Source organism: Schizosaccharomyces osmophilus, chromosome 3, assembly GCF_027921745.1.
Source record: "Schizosaccharomyces osmophilus chromosome 3, complete sequence".
NCBI classification, from domain to species: Eukaryota; Fungi; Ascomycota; class Schizosaccharomycetes; order Schizosaccharomycetales; family Schizosaccharomycetaceae; genus Schizosaccharomyces; species Schizosaccharomyces osmophilus.
In genome coordinates, this window is record NC_079240.1 from 580,338 (window position 1) to 594,744 (window position 14,407).

Genomic DNA, 14,407 nt, shown 5'->3' on the forward strand with positions numbered 1-14,407 from the left:
TTACTTTGCCTGTTCTAATAAAAGTACTATTTAAAGAAAAATTGTCACTGAGTTCAGTACAATAAAGTAAGCTATATGAGGACTTTAAGAGTTTTATTTGATTGTTTATGTTTACACTTTTTTAGCGTCTGATGTTTATTGACTTAGCTAGCTAAATGTAAACAAACAAAGCACCTCTTTTGGCAAAAGTCTTCTATCATTTCAGTATCCCATATGACTAGATTGAAAGAGTATTTTAAAAACGAACAATTGAAAAAGCCTCCCAAAGCGCACACTGGCTTACAGAAATTAAATTATTTGCCGGCGCCGAAGGCTAAGACTTTTCAAATATACAAAACGCTTTTAAATTCTGTGAGATGCCCATGCGGAGTGAATACAATACAGGTATGTGTTTACTTCAGACATCATGGAAAGCTCGTTCCTGCATTTACAATTGAAGTTGACCCTTCATATCAAACCTGTCAAATAGGAGTGCTGGTCAAAGAAACAATTCAGAATTATTCAAACATCTTATTACCAAAAGACTTGAAAGACAAACCGATTGTAATCTCACCATTTTATCGAGAAAGCTTTGAGCTTCGCCCTAAAAACCAGCGGATTATTGAAAATCTTGACGGGCCTAATTACATTCTCGTGCAAGTCTCAAAGACTAATGAAAATTGATTCAATATACAGCTTATCTTAACAAATCATTGAAGTTGTCTTCATGGACATTTAATAAAAGTCATGAGCTACTAACTGATGGAGCACGTAACCTTTTAATTCCTACAAACTGTTCGATATTCTTACTTCTAAAAGATATACTTAACATCTTACGTAATAATCCAAAAAGAGGAGTGCTCATTTACAAACAATCACTTTCTGTCATTGCTAAATTTAGGATTTGTTATGGGTCCCTTCTCCTGTTTCACTTTGAACTCGGCCAGCAAGCAAATGTGATCACTAGGGAAGTGTGCATTCGGAAATCCGACTATGCTTGAAAGGTAATTACGATCCACTCCTTTCAACAAACCAGTTGCCTCAAGGTTAGCATTTGTATACCATATGTAATCAATCGTGCCGCTGAAACCAGGTGTAAAGTTCGTAAACGGGAGTTCTTGAGTTTCGCTATAAGCGGATTTCAAATTGAACGGATGAGATCTACCGTTAAACGTGTAATCACCATAATCATTATTCATGAAATCCTCGTGATGCTGCTCAACCTTGCCTGATGACAAAAAGTCTAAAACGCCACTTCCAGGAATAGAATTAAAATCACCACAAATTAATACTGGTATCTTTGTAAAATCTGAATAGGTTGGTCTTGAGTCCTTTAAATAATCAGCAGGAAGCTTAGAGGGCAGCGAACAAAACCGACTAGCAACCTGAGCGAGTTCATCCATTAGCATAGCTACTTGCATAAGCTTCACGTCTCTAAACTGAGGATCCCAATGGATGTGACAATTAGCGACGATCAGTCGATGTCCGGTCTCCTTAGATTCTAACATAGTTATAACGCTAATGTTGTCTTTTGTCATAACGCGATTATACATGTTCGAAGTAAGCTTGATATTTTGCCTTCGAAGCGAGGGGGCTTGATTAAACTCAATAATGGATTTTTCATGCATAAAAAACTTTGAGGTTTTAAAGAAGGTAGCACAACCATCCACAACCCGACGCTCTAGTTCATTCATAGTACGTACACGACTTTTTGGGAAATGCACTCCTTTATACCCTTTAATGCTCATCTCAGGAGCAAAGAAAGTATCAAAGTTTTCAACATCTACTTCTTGAAGACATATAATATCAGCCTTATAGCCAGCGAGTTCTTGCATAATCAAATCCTTTCGATAAGACCAAGCAAGAGCCCACGAAGGAGTATATCCATACAAAGTGGACGTAGCATAACGTTCACAAAGTATATTATAACTCATAGCAGTAAACTTAAAATTAGTATTTGATTCGTTTGGTTTTGGAACGCCAGGTCCTTCGGCATAAGAAGTAAGCATTAGCGACTTTTCATTAGCATCATCATTATCGGAGGTAAGCTTTTCCCATTCACGCTCAGGAGGGGGAGGGATGACAGGACAACCGTCACGAAGAGCAGTAATCAAGCCAGTCGTTCCAGTTTCCATAAGCTGAGATTTGTACACATCTTGTAAAGGATTTCCTTCAACACCCAAAATTTTAAGCTGATACAATGTACCTAATTCAGGAGGAATTACAGTAATCATGTTATCAAATAATAAAACTTCTCGAAGCTCAGTGAGTAACCCGAGTTCAGGTGGTATTGCTTTGATACTGTTTCCAGAAGCATCTAAAATAACCAAGTTTCGTAACTTTCCAATTTCGGACGGGAGGCGAGTCAGCTTGTTATGATTAATGTAAAGTTCCGTCAAAAAGGAAAACTTAAATAAATCAGTGCTGACGTTGCGTAATCCAATGCCACCCAGATCCAAGCAAGTCCAATCCTGTCGCGGTTCGTTATGAGAGTCATCAGACTTGGTTGTGGTAGTCGTAACCATCATACTCGCTGTAGTCAGATTATTTCCAACGTTGTTGCTAGTAGTAGTTGATACCGTGGTAGAATTTAACCTTCCTGACAGAGCATTTGAAGCATTGGCACCAACTCCTCCATAAGCAGCACCACTGTTCCTGGCGCTGTAATTCATCGTGCCCATACCCGAAGTCCGAGCTAAAGCGGCGGCATTGTGCGCACGTTGATGAGGAGAACTGAAAGCTCTTGACTGAGTAGCGAGTGCGATTTGCTGTTTCCAATGTTCAGAAATTTGTCCATTTTCTATAGCTGGCGAATTGTGTACCGACAGAATGGCTGCATGTTGTTGATCAGGCGTAAGCAGCCCTGGATGCGTCCCTGAATAGATTGTTCCTTGCGTATACCTAGGATTGAACATAGAAGGTATCTCGCAAATTTTACTGTGTCGAGATGTTTAATGTATACAACATTCACTATTAGGCAAACGAAGTGAGGTTGTTGGTTGACGGCAAGTGTTTCGCCCGGTAGCAGGTCTGATAGCGCAAACCAACCTCACCACCATAAACAAGCAAAATAAAGGAAAATTTAGCTGAACCTTTAATCATTGATTGTATATAAGATATTACTTGTAAAAGTATTTAATAGATATGTATGGACAAGTTACATAGTAGATACACCTTTAAGTGATTCTCTCTAAAGGTTCTCAGTTTAACAATCATAATCCGTTCTTCTGGTTGAAATAAGCAAAACCCAATTGTATGCAATATGAAGATGTTTTTTTTTTTTTTTTTAGTCTCATAATCATAATACAAAACTTGATAATATTAATACATACACAAAGGAGAAATTAAGAAAAGTCTGTTACGAAACGTCCCATTTTAACTAATTTTGAAACCATTGAATGGACAGCTATATGGCTTATCTTTGACGTTAAAAAGGAAAAGGATGCTTTTTTTTTTGAAAATGACAAAGGACCTTAATTAACTGGCGCTAATTGACATGCATAAATTTCTTCTAGTAAAAGAAACTTGGTAAATAGGAGTTTGTTTTGTGTTCAAGCGGACCATTTGATCAGGACTACAAAAAATATTAATTTAAGAAAGTTTTTGAAATTAGACTTACCTTGTTGCCCAAGCGGCAGTCGACTCGAAAGCATCAGCATCGGTGTTGCTATAAGGTGTCACCACACTCCCCGCCAGCGAACCAGATACCGAGTCGGAATAGTTGGTTTTTAAAACATCCCAGGCTCGCACAGTATAATCGGCACCGCCACTCACAAGTACTGACGACTCTTGAGAAAAAGAAAGTGAATAAATGCCACCTTGATGGCCCTTCATTGTCTTTATTCTTCGACCAGATCCAATATCCCAAAGGTGTATAAGTCCGTCATAATCTAATAAAAAAAACACGTTAGTATGAGTTATTAAAATTATTTCTTTCTCAAAAACAAGTTCATACCAGCACTAGCTACCGTATGACCATCTGGAGCAATGGCTACAGCAGTTACCGGCTTCGTATGGCCATTAAATACACGAACCGAATGTCCTCTGTGAACATCCCACAATCTGCAAGTTTTGTCATTAGAGCCAGTTAAAACATAAGCCGAGTTTGGATGAAAAGTGACACACTACTTTGGTTAGTATATAATCATGCATAGTTCAAACCTACATCAACATCGCTCAAGTGCCCAGCAAAAACCCGCAAAGGATAAATATGATCACAGCTCCACAATAAAGCAGTTTGATCGTGAGAAGCGGTTGCAAAATAATGTCCAAATGGACCGAAGGCTACATCCCACACAGGACCGCTGTGTCCTTTGTAAGCTACTAGCGCGGTTTTGGTGTCCACAGACCAAAGACGAGCACTTCGATCTTCTGAGCAAGATAAAAGGTATTTGTTATCGGGAGAGAATTTTGTACCATAAACAGGTCCTGAATGACTTAGAAGTCGAGTAGAATTACTTGCTGGTTCATTTGCTGTTCGAGAAGACGATTTTTTATCGGGTTTAAGAGACCAGAGGCGGATATAACTTTCTTGAAAGCCGGAAGCAATCATGGTTGTATCTGGGGAGAATTCTGCACAATTCATAGCACTATTGGTATCATGGAAGGTGTACATACATACGCTGGGAAGCGATGCACGGGTCCCCAAGTGCAATCTTTTACTCCAATCCTTCACTGCTTCAACTTCTGCCGTAATATCGGCACCTTTGTGAGGTGGCAAAGGTATGTAATCACGAGAAGGAGCATCTTCTGCATTTGCAGGGTGAGCTTTTCGAAACTCGCCTAGCAGATTAGACGGACTTTGCTTGGTGACAGGGTCCATATGCATCAAATCTTCTTCTTCCAAATCCATCTCCACAATTTTTTCCATTTCCTTATCCATGGGCATATGACTCAAGCGAACCGGCTGCAACTGCCCTTCTCCGCGATCCAAAAGCTGGCCGGTGATCCCCTCTTGTTCATTGAGGATACCATGACTTGTAGACAAAGTAGGCCTTCCTGGAACAATATGAATGTCAACATGTCTATTAATTAGTTGGATAATAACCGTGCCTCCATTAGAGATGTTTTCGAAAAGAAAGTGAAGTAGCAAGTCAAAAGTAATTCGAGAAAAATTGAGTTGATATTTGTTTTTTCGGTATTGCTGGGCAACAGGGTCTTCGTTCACATGGCTAGGAAGACTCAGTGATTTTAAACACTTTACATCCCAACTATGCAAATCTTCATGATCTTTCATAAACATATCATAAAATTGTTTGGCTATTTTCCGTTAGTAAATTCGCAAAACCACTTTAGACTTGTGTTTTTGCTTTAATATCGTTCTGGCAACTCGATCTTTCCATGTAAAACATTTTGTAAAGACACGCAGAAAACAAACCGTTCAGCATTACTTACCTGTATCATAACGATCTAAGGACAATAAATCCAAAAAGGAGTGAACAAAAATAGGAAACAAAATCCTTCTTAACTCTGACTTATACAATTCCAGAGAACTATCCACCCAATCCCGTAAAAGTGTGTACGTATGAGCATACGCGTCTGGAGTCTCCCTTATATTTTTCAGTTTTTCCTCTACAGATATACCAGAATCAGAAGCCTCTAAACGAAGCATGGCTTCCGTTCTGGCATAGCCTTTTTTGGCCAAATAGTCCAACACAATGCGATTTAGATCCTGTGCTTGAGTTCCATTGCCGGCCGACATATTATATATGTATAAGCACTTTCAAACTTGACCTTATTTCCAATTGAACCGCTTTTCCTTCAAAAAACGCGTAAATTCATATGAAAGTGCTATAATGGCTTCCAGCAAGTAGGTTTTAACAAGTACTTTGGAGGGACGAATTAGCGAAATGTAAGAGAGTGCAGTATCCATGTTCGTTTGTTTACATGTTTCCATAAAGAAGTAATGAGTCTAGCAAGCGTTAGTTTAAAAAGTTTTGACTTTCATTATCGTATATTGTTTGTTATTTTCCCTTAAAATGCTGTAGAAGAGGCCTTACTAGAGGCACTTGCTGTGTAGGGTGAATCAGTCTACGTCCAAAGGATTGTAGCGATCAATCATTTATTTGATCTTTTTCTATAAATAAAAATTGAGCTAGAATGCAGGTAAAGGTCTTGTTGTATTGCAACTGGTGTGCTGTGAAGAACGCGTTCAAGAAAGGAAGGCTTCAATCACTGAACGGGAGGAAACGCAATTTTGTTAAACCTATTAATAAATTCGAATGAACAGGTATAGAGGGGAGGTACTTTCGATCTGAAGAGCATCGATTGCAAGGTTCAAATTATTTTCATGATACGTCAATAAACAAACAGTTTCATCTCTTTTATAAAGGATATACAGTAAAAATATATTGAATCAAGCTTCATACGTTTCTTTTCGAACGTGGGTCCTTCTCATTCTACTATGCCTTTTGTTTACATGGCTTCGGTGGAGTTCTTCAGGTTATCTTATACCAGCACTTTTCTCCTTACATTCCTATTCTCATAGGGATCATTTAAATATACCAAAGCTTTTGTTAATGGATTAATAATTAGCTATTATATTATTTTGGCATGCTGGTTATCTTGCTTTCGTTTACCATATTCAGGTATTTGTAATCTAACTGTCCCTGGCTTTGCAAATGTCCACGAAGACTTCAAGTGCTTCAAAAACCACTTGGACGACTGACAAAGTTATCAAATCTCTTACATATCCTGAACATTGTTCTATTTCGCTTGTGGAACGTCTTCGCACTACTCTAAAAACGAACAATGTCAATCAACCTTCTCACGCGTGGACGTTTGATTTACTCCTTACTGCTTTAAAATGTGCTCTTGAAAACATGTCCAAACGCTGGAAGGATTTGTCTAGCGAAGACAAATTACAGGTACGCCAGGCATTTTCTTCTCTTCATCGCTCTGCTTCTTCAAAAGCTCAGTTGGAAATTAAATTACTTTATGATTGCTGCTGCTATATTATGAATAGATTGGCCTCTAATCATGAATCGGATGCACAGCTTTATAGTTGTGTTCGAGCTAGGTTGGCTATTATAAACAGGCTTTTGGACATAGAAATTCCAGATCCTGCTATGTTTCACCTTTACATGGTCCATAATAATTTTTGCTCTTTGTTCCAATCGATTTCAGCCAACTCTATCCATACTTTACCGTATACCCCTTCAGGAACCTTTATGCCATCAGCCACAGAACTGCAAAATTGCCTACTTTCTCCTCTTCCAAGTCACTCACTTGCCCATGGTACTTGTTCACTCCTAGTGACCTTTCAACTAAATGTCTTGAGATGTCTTACCTTATTTCCAAATTGCTGTCTTTCTCTGTCTACAATTCAGAATCTAATGAAAGAGTCAGGTCCCTATGCTTCTTGCTTGAGATTATTCTCCTTAAATGAAGAACTGGGGCTATCTAGAATCGAGATATTTGCAAGATTGCTCGCCAGATTTGCTCTTACTGAACATAATGCATTGCATTCCTTGTACTTACTTGCTTACTCTCTTCAGTCCTGGTTGCTTATAGGAAAGTCTTTCATGCTAAACAGTACTGGCGGCTTGCCGGAGTCAATAGAAATACGAATTGTCAACGTATTCCACAAATTACTTAATGCTTGTGATCCTTCGACGGTTGATCTTGTTAATTTGAATGAAATTTATAAAGGGGTTTTGCATGGCCTTGATTTTCTAAGCCCAAACAACAGAACGGAGTTGAATTTGAGAATATCTGATACGTATTACCAGTTCAATGATGCTGAATCTTGTTTTTTGCGACTGGTGGATGGCATTGAATCATCTCTCGGTGAAAGGATTGCTAAACTAAAATATTTACTGCTCATGTTTCGTCTTACTCTGAACAAGAAGTGTCCCAAAGTGCCCAGTGATATTCTCTCAGAAATTAATATATCCGTTAAACTTTTAAACTCAGATTCTATTCGTCCAGATGATCTTATCTATTTCCTTGAAGTATTTGACAGTATATTTGCAAGCCCTTCGCATTCTTCTGTGGATGATGATAAATCGAGTACCTTTTTGCTGATGGCGGCTTTAGCAAATGTCATTTTAGTTACTAATCCAGATTGGGCTTCAGGTTCTGAAGCAAGCAAGTTGTCGAAAAAGGTGGAACGTTTTCTTTCTCTTTCATTTTATCTGCTACGTTCTTTGAAGGAAACCGAAGTTCCCTTGGATACCTTTCGATGCTTTGTACAAGTTGCAGTTAAATTTCAGGAGCCCGAGTTTTCTCAAAAATTATCAAATTTCTGTTATAACACTAGTGTAAAATCTCAGCATAGAGACATATGTAGTCGGTACATTGACTTAAGTGTTTCTATAACGTTGTGGCACAACCTATTAGATGATGAGGCATTCATCTTGAAGCTTGTGAAGTGGTTTCAATTGTGGGGCGAAAAAACAGTTCAAAATGCTGATTTGAAAAAGCTTTCTCATATGTTGGAGTTTCACTTTACCCAGCCTTCTTTTAAGGTTACTACTTCTCTTAGTAAACTGTTGAATTGGGTTATTAATTGTATACATTCGCACGATGAAAGCCATTCAAGAGCTTATATTTCATGTTTCGGTATAAGTGTTCTTAAAGCCTTAAGTAAAGAGATGTTTAATTCCAAAGAACATGGCCCGAGTATAACATTTATACGGATTCTTGAAGAAATATGGGATAGGGAAACCGATTTATTAGAAAAGGCAAACATTCTCTGTTCAATGTCTTGTACAGTGTTCAAAAATGTGAGTCTTACCCCATATTACTTATCTTCTATAAAAAGAAAGATTGATACTCTAAAATGTTGCGCTTCAAAAAATCCAAAGTTTCATTTATATAAAATAATTCTCGAAATATGGGAGTTTCTACTAAAATATCAAGCTGACCGTTGCTACGAAGTTCCCTTGCAATCTTTGCTTTTTAGGTTGTCGGATTTCGTGCTTACTTCCCGTTTACCAACGGCTCCTGTAGGGTTAAACGATAGGGACATATATGCCTTTTTAGCTGCTTCTTTTAGCATATTACATGTTACTGAAATCTTGTACGACTATTGCTCGGAACTCCTATTGTTGGAGACCGTATATGAACTCTTAAAGAACTACTTATCCAATTCCGCTGCGAGATACATTGTCGTGATAGTTACTCTTCTTGCAAACAGATATGTAGCTTTGGGCTTTTCGGGTAAAGCGCACCTCTGCTTCTCTCGAGCTTATAACTTTTTGAAAAAACACAGCAGGAATGATGAGTGTTTCGAAAATTTTTGGAGGGTCTCTTTCGCTAAGTATTTAATTATTACTGGCAACACCGAAAAAGGGTAAGTCATCAATTGCTATATTTTTTCTAACTTAACAGAATCTCACAATTGAAGAACTACAATGCAACAAAAAAAGGACTGTTTTTCGGGCTACAAAATTTAATTATTTCAGATTATTTAATGATGTATGAAAGGTTTCAATTCTCTGAAGCAGTGTATCTATTAGGTTACTCTTCTCAGGCGTTACACATAATAACGCATAATCTGCGAACGATGAAATCCATTTTTTCTATCTCAATAGGAAAAATGCAGTCCAATGGTTATGAAGCGAACTTACGGTGGGAATTGGCTCGGATTGCTGTAATGTCTAATGACCTGACTGCTCGAATATATGAACATATGGGACAACTGAGGGAAGCTATGTATTTCACTAGACAAGCATGCTTTTTAGAAGAGAGTATTCTTCCCTCTTCCAGTGCTTACTGCTCTAAATTATCGTTATGCTCTTTACTAGCTAAAGCTGGGCAACTTGATGAAAGCGAGGTTATTGTTCAGGAAACGGAGGGTTTATTGCAAGCTTCTAGCTTCCATCAAAAATATCTTTGGAATCTGGCGAGTGCTGAGATATACTTTTTGAAAGGAGATTTATGTGGTTCCATCAGACATTATTCACAGTGTCTTGATTTGTTAGAAATTTTGAAGCAAGAAATTTTTTCTTTTATTCAATTTTGTAAGAATAATCGTTCGATAACGAAAGGAATAAAAAGGTTAAGCCTGTCTAATTCCGACAATCCAGCTGTAAAAGAAAAGATATTTGACTTGGATTGCTCGGTTTTAGATGATAAGACTGCCAAAGTGTTGCAAAGAATTGCGTTGATAGAAGTAACACGAGGAAATCTGAATGAAGCGAAATCTTTGATGAAGACATCGTCAGGAAAATTTATTGGTGACTTTTCTAATGTTGTGTCTCTACAAATCGCAAAGGCAAAAATAGCGTTAAGTGAAGCTAACTTAACTCTGCAAGATAATCCAGTTTTGAGCACCCTTCAAGATTCTGTTATATCTTTGCCAGGTATAACAGAAAAGCAAACAATCGATGTTAATGCAAATTTAATTACTGCAGCATCGAAAATTCAAACATCGAAAAGAAAGCAAGGCCATCTTAATTATTTGAGAGACAAATTAAAAACTATCTTGCTGAATATCCGTTTAAACTGCGAAGTAATATTCTTTAATACTTTTGAACGAAGTTCAGTCCAAACATGCAGAGCCGTTAACAATTTGATGACTTTTTCATCAATTATGCAGAGTGCTTTAACAAGTTTAGAAGAAAAGAATACAATGAGTTCTATCACTGCATCATTTTTTATGGAAATCCCCCGTGCTTTAGGTTTCCAAAGGAAACTGATGAATTCAAAACCAGTATGGCAATCACATTCTTATGATGAGAATGAAATCGTCAGTATGGTTTCCGAAAGCAAATCAAGAGCTCCACGTCTTGAGGAATATGAAGGGTTTATAGACCAGCTACCCGCAACTTGGAATGTAATTTCTATTAGCATCAGCGAATCAAACGAAGAGCTATTTATAACAAAATTAAGGCACAAGGCTACCCCTTTGATTATTCGACTACCTTTAAAACGCCATAATTCCCGGGATGTGGACGAGGAGGTTTTGAGTTTTGAGGAGGCACAATTAGCATTTGAAAAAATAATAGGAAAAAGTAATGAGACAGCACAAAACGGCAAAGATTATACAACGAAACAAGAAAAAGAGTCATGGTGGAAACAACGAAGAGAATTAGATAATAGTTTAGCCAAGCTCCTGAGAAATATAGAGCTTTTTTGGCTTGGCGGATTTAAAGGTATATTCTCAAACCATATACTAGATGTGGGTCTATTCTTGAAGTTTGTTCACCAATTTTATGGTATTATGAGAAAGAATCTGAATTTTACGGATCTGGAGAATTCTATTGAAATGTCATCTGGTATTTTGGAACTTTTCGTTACCCTCGGAATACCTGATCAAGATACTGTTGAACAATTGTTTGAAGACCTTATTTACTTTGTTCTCGACATCTATCAGTTTCATGGAGTACAATTTGCTTATGATGAGGTTGATATGGATCAAATGACCATCGAGATCAAGGATGCATTAAGGTTTTATCATAATAATTACAATTCCGAAAACAGTGCTAGTCATACCGTACTTTTGTTGGATAGGATGGTTCATAAATTTCCATGGGAGTCTTTGCCATGCTTGCAACAACAGTCAGTATCAAGGTTACCATCCGTTTCCGTTTTAAGAAACATGCTAAATAAAAACTTTAATCAACAACCATTTGTCGAGGTACATTCTGATTCAGGCTCTTATGTACTTAATCCCAGTTTAGACCTAAAGCATACGCAGGATATGTTTGAAGCAGAGTTATCTGCAGCTGGTTGGAAGGGAGTTGTCGGGCGAAGTCCTTCGAACGAAGAGTTCAGGTCTATGTTGTCAGAGTATGACTTTTTCCTTTATTTTGGACACGGCGGTGGTGAACAGTACACAACTTCCAAAGATTTGGCGGCACTTGATAAATGCGCGGTGAGTATTTTAATGGGTTGTAGCTCAGGAGCATTACACGAGTGTGGTATTTATGAACCCTGGGGGACTCCTTTGAATTATCTGAGTGCTGGTTGCCGAACTTTGGTAGCTAATTTATGGGATGTAACAGACAAAGACATTGATCGGTTTAGTAGTGCGTTGCTTTCCTACTGGGGTGCTCTTTCTAGTCAAGAAAATGGAGAAAGAATTAGTATATGTGAAGCAGTCACCAAAAGTCGTAAACACTGTCACCTTCAGTTCTTAAATGGTGCTGCCCCTGTTGTCTATGGATTACCTGCCTATGTCACTAAAAATACTATAGATGATGTTAATGCATGAATCTTTAAAGATATTTTTCTTAATTATCTATACAAATAAAATTGATTAAGGTTCTTGAGGTCATTATGAAAATGATACTACTTATGCAAGTGCTACAAAGAGAAGTTGGTACGGAGTACCAAAAAAATCGTCGCAAATGATTTAAGCGGTAGACTTCATATCAGAAGCAATAGTAGCACTGGGAGCGGAAGTTGTAGGTGTAGGATTTCCAAAGCTTGCATGTTTGTGAATCCAATCACAGACTTGATTTAGATAGAGGGTCCTATCAGGTTCTTGCTCAATATTGACTAAAGAATTATTTATTAGATTTCTTCAATATATAAAATGAAAAAAAGCATATTAGCACACTTACGTGAATGTTGGCAATCAGGAAGAGACAGAAAAGTTTTGTCCTTCGTACCAACATGCTCATAAAATTCCTGGGACGCATCATAGAGGTTAATATTGTCGTCAGTGCCATGAGCAATGAGAAGAGGCAAATGAAATCGATTAGCTTCGTCGAGTGTTTGCTGAGCACTAAATGGAAATGTCAGCAAGAATACAGACGATTATATTGAGTATCCGTACCAATTGATAAGATCGCGCAACGTTTCAAGGGAACCAACTGATGAGGTAAGAGGATCACTAAGAATTCGATCCATCATTCCCTGGTCTCTAGTTCCCTTTTTCGTCTCCATAATCTTAGTATTCCACGTGAAATTTGGCATAATTCTGCTAACTGCGGAAAGGCTAAATAATATCTAAGTACTTTGCTTTGCGAATAAATCAAACACTTACGATTTGTACACTAGATAGTTGGGTTTCGTATCAGGATGACTTTGCAACATAGGGGCTTGAGCAACAACACCTTTTAAATTCTTGCGATGAGCACCTGAAATACCATATTGAAGTGACAAACCACCACCCATTGAATGACCCATCAAGAATAAAGGAAGATCGGTGTCGCTTGCACGTTGTACATGGTAATCAATGTCAGGAAGTTGTTTCTTCCAACCACCGGTACAACCCTGGAGTTTTGGAGATTGTTTCGAGCGGCCAAATCCTCTCTGATCAAAAGAAAACACTTCAATATTTCGTTGATTCAAAAATTCAAAGAATTCAGGATAAAGGTTTGTGTGTTCTCCAAAACCATGAATGAATAAAAGCCTTGCTACGGGAGCTCCCTTTGTGTTTGTATAATCCTTTACGTAGAGATCTGCCATCGTTAATGCCTCTTTATTTTGTTCCAACAAACACTTATAGTAGACGGAAAAAGAAATCAAGCGTTATGCGAGTTGAAAACGTACAACTTTATGCACGTCATTATCAAAGACCTCGCTTATATTATACGTATTATAATTTCTGGTACATATAGTTTGAATAATAATTATAGTCTTATGACCATTAGACTAACGAGTTGCTGTATTACAAAATGTAAACAAACTTCAATAATGCAGATTCGAAGCCAAGAAGCAAACTATATACCTTGTGGGAAAATGCACTGAGCATAACAAAAAGTTAGTTGGGGGACCCTATAAACAATATGGCACTTGTATAAAGCGCACAGAAACACTATCAATGCACAGTGGATCCGCAGAATCAACGGATGACAGAGGTAAGTAAAAGATTCGAGCCCTTGAATGAGAAGAGTTCAATAAGTTGTTCTCATGGAACTCTTGTGGTATCTTCCTTAAACTACAAATTTGCAATTCCATTCTTTTGTTTACCGGATACCTCTTAAATTTATCACCGCTGGCTAAACTTTTTTCAGTTCACAAACAAACAACTGGATAGAAAAGGTTTCAATGATGTATCGCTTCTGAGTTTGGGGATTTAAGGGTCTTTCGGCAATCCCAAGCTGTTGAGCGTTGCTGCTCATACTTGACAAAGCAGAGCATACAATGTTTAATCTCTGATAAATGGAAAAAAATTCCTAGCCATCAGAATTATTAGGAAGTCATTCTCTTTCATTTGTATAGTAAAGCAGCATTGGCCTTTTGCATTATGAGAGGCTTTACTTGACAAGATATACTAAGTAGTATAATAAGGTGAGATCCCTATTTCCAGTGTTTATGGTTGAGTTGCCCAAAAGCAGAGTAAGTATACAACCTTGTAAAAGGCAATCTTTCAAGCAAAGTGATATGCATATGTTTTGCTTTTAAGCAGAACAAATATCAAAACCATAAGAATGGACTATTGACAGCACATTACATGGTGAATTTTAGTCGTATGCAATACCAATACGAAGTTGGTCAATCGGCTTTTGGCAAAGTGAACATTGGGTGATAA

At 37.7% G+C, this 14,407-nt stretch overlaps 5 protein-coding genes across 5 annotated transcripts; 2 read left to right on the forward strand and 3 right to left on the reverse strand.

The window, feature by feature from the left end:
* Window positions 1–213: 213 nt before the first annotated feature.
* Window positions 214–663, forward strand: SOMG_04318 (uncharacterized protein; the record flags this gene model as incomplete). Its single annotated transcript, XM_056183105.1, has 2 exons — window positions 214–384; window positions 415–663. The coding sequence occupies 2 exons, from the start codon at window positions 214–216 to the stop codon at window positions 661–663; spliced, it is 420 nt and encodes a 139-aa protein (XP_056039470.1).
* Window positions 664–854: 191 nt separating this feature from the next.
* On the reverse strand, window positions 855–2,894 carry ccr4 (CCR4-Not complex 3'-5'-exoribonuclease subunit 6; the record flags this gene model as incomplete). The annotated part of the gene is made up of 1 exon (XM_056183106.1): window positions 855–2,894. One exon carries the CDS (start codon window positions 2,892–2,894, stop codon window positions 855–857), a length of 2,040 nt encoding a protein of 679 aa, XP_056039735.1.
* Window positions 2,895–3,456: 562 nt separating this feature from the next.
* On the reverse strand, window positions 3,457–5,680 carry taf5 (SAGA complex/TATA-binding protein associated factor/transcription factor TFIID complex subunit Taf5; the record flags this gene model as incomplete). Its single annotated transcript, XM_056183107.1, has 5 exons — window positions 3,457–3,553; window positions 3,599–3,869; window positions 3,935–4,103; window positions 4,145–5,238; window positions 5,374–5,680. The coding sequence occupies 5 exons, from the start codon at window positions 5,678–5,680 to the stop codon at window positions 3,457–3,459; spliced, it is 1,938 nt and encodes a 645-aa protein (XP_056039105.1).
* A 919-nt stretch (window positions 5,681–6,599) lies between these two features.
* cut1 (separase/separin) lies at window positions 6,600–12,139 on the forward strand (the record flags this gene model as incomplete). Its single annotated transcript, XM_056183108.1, has 2 exons — window positions 6,600–9,274; window positions 9,313–12,139. 2 exons carry the CDS (start codon window positions 6,600–6,602, stop codon window positions 12,137–12,139), a joined length of 5,502 nt encoding a protein of 1,833 aa, XP_056039366.1.
* A 141-nt stretch (window positions 12,140–12,280) lies between these two features.
* Window positions 12,281–13,341, reverse strand: mgl1 (mitochondrial acylglycerol lipase Mgl1; the record flags this gene model as incomplete). Its single annotated transcript, XM_056183109.1, has 4 exons — window positions 12,281–12,426; window positions 12,492–12,655; window positions 12,707–12,868; window positions 12,917–13,341. 4 exons carry the CDS (start codon window positions 13,339–13,341, stop codon window positions 12,281–12,283), a joined length of 897 nt encoding a protein of 298 aa, XP_056039107.1.
* Between the last annotated feature and the right edge of the window lie 1,066 nt (window positions 13,342–14,407).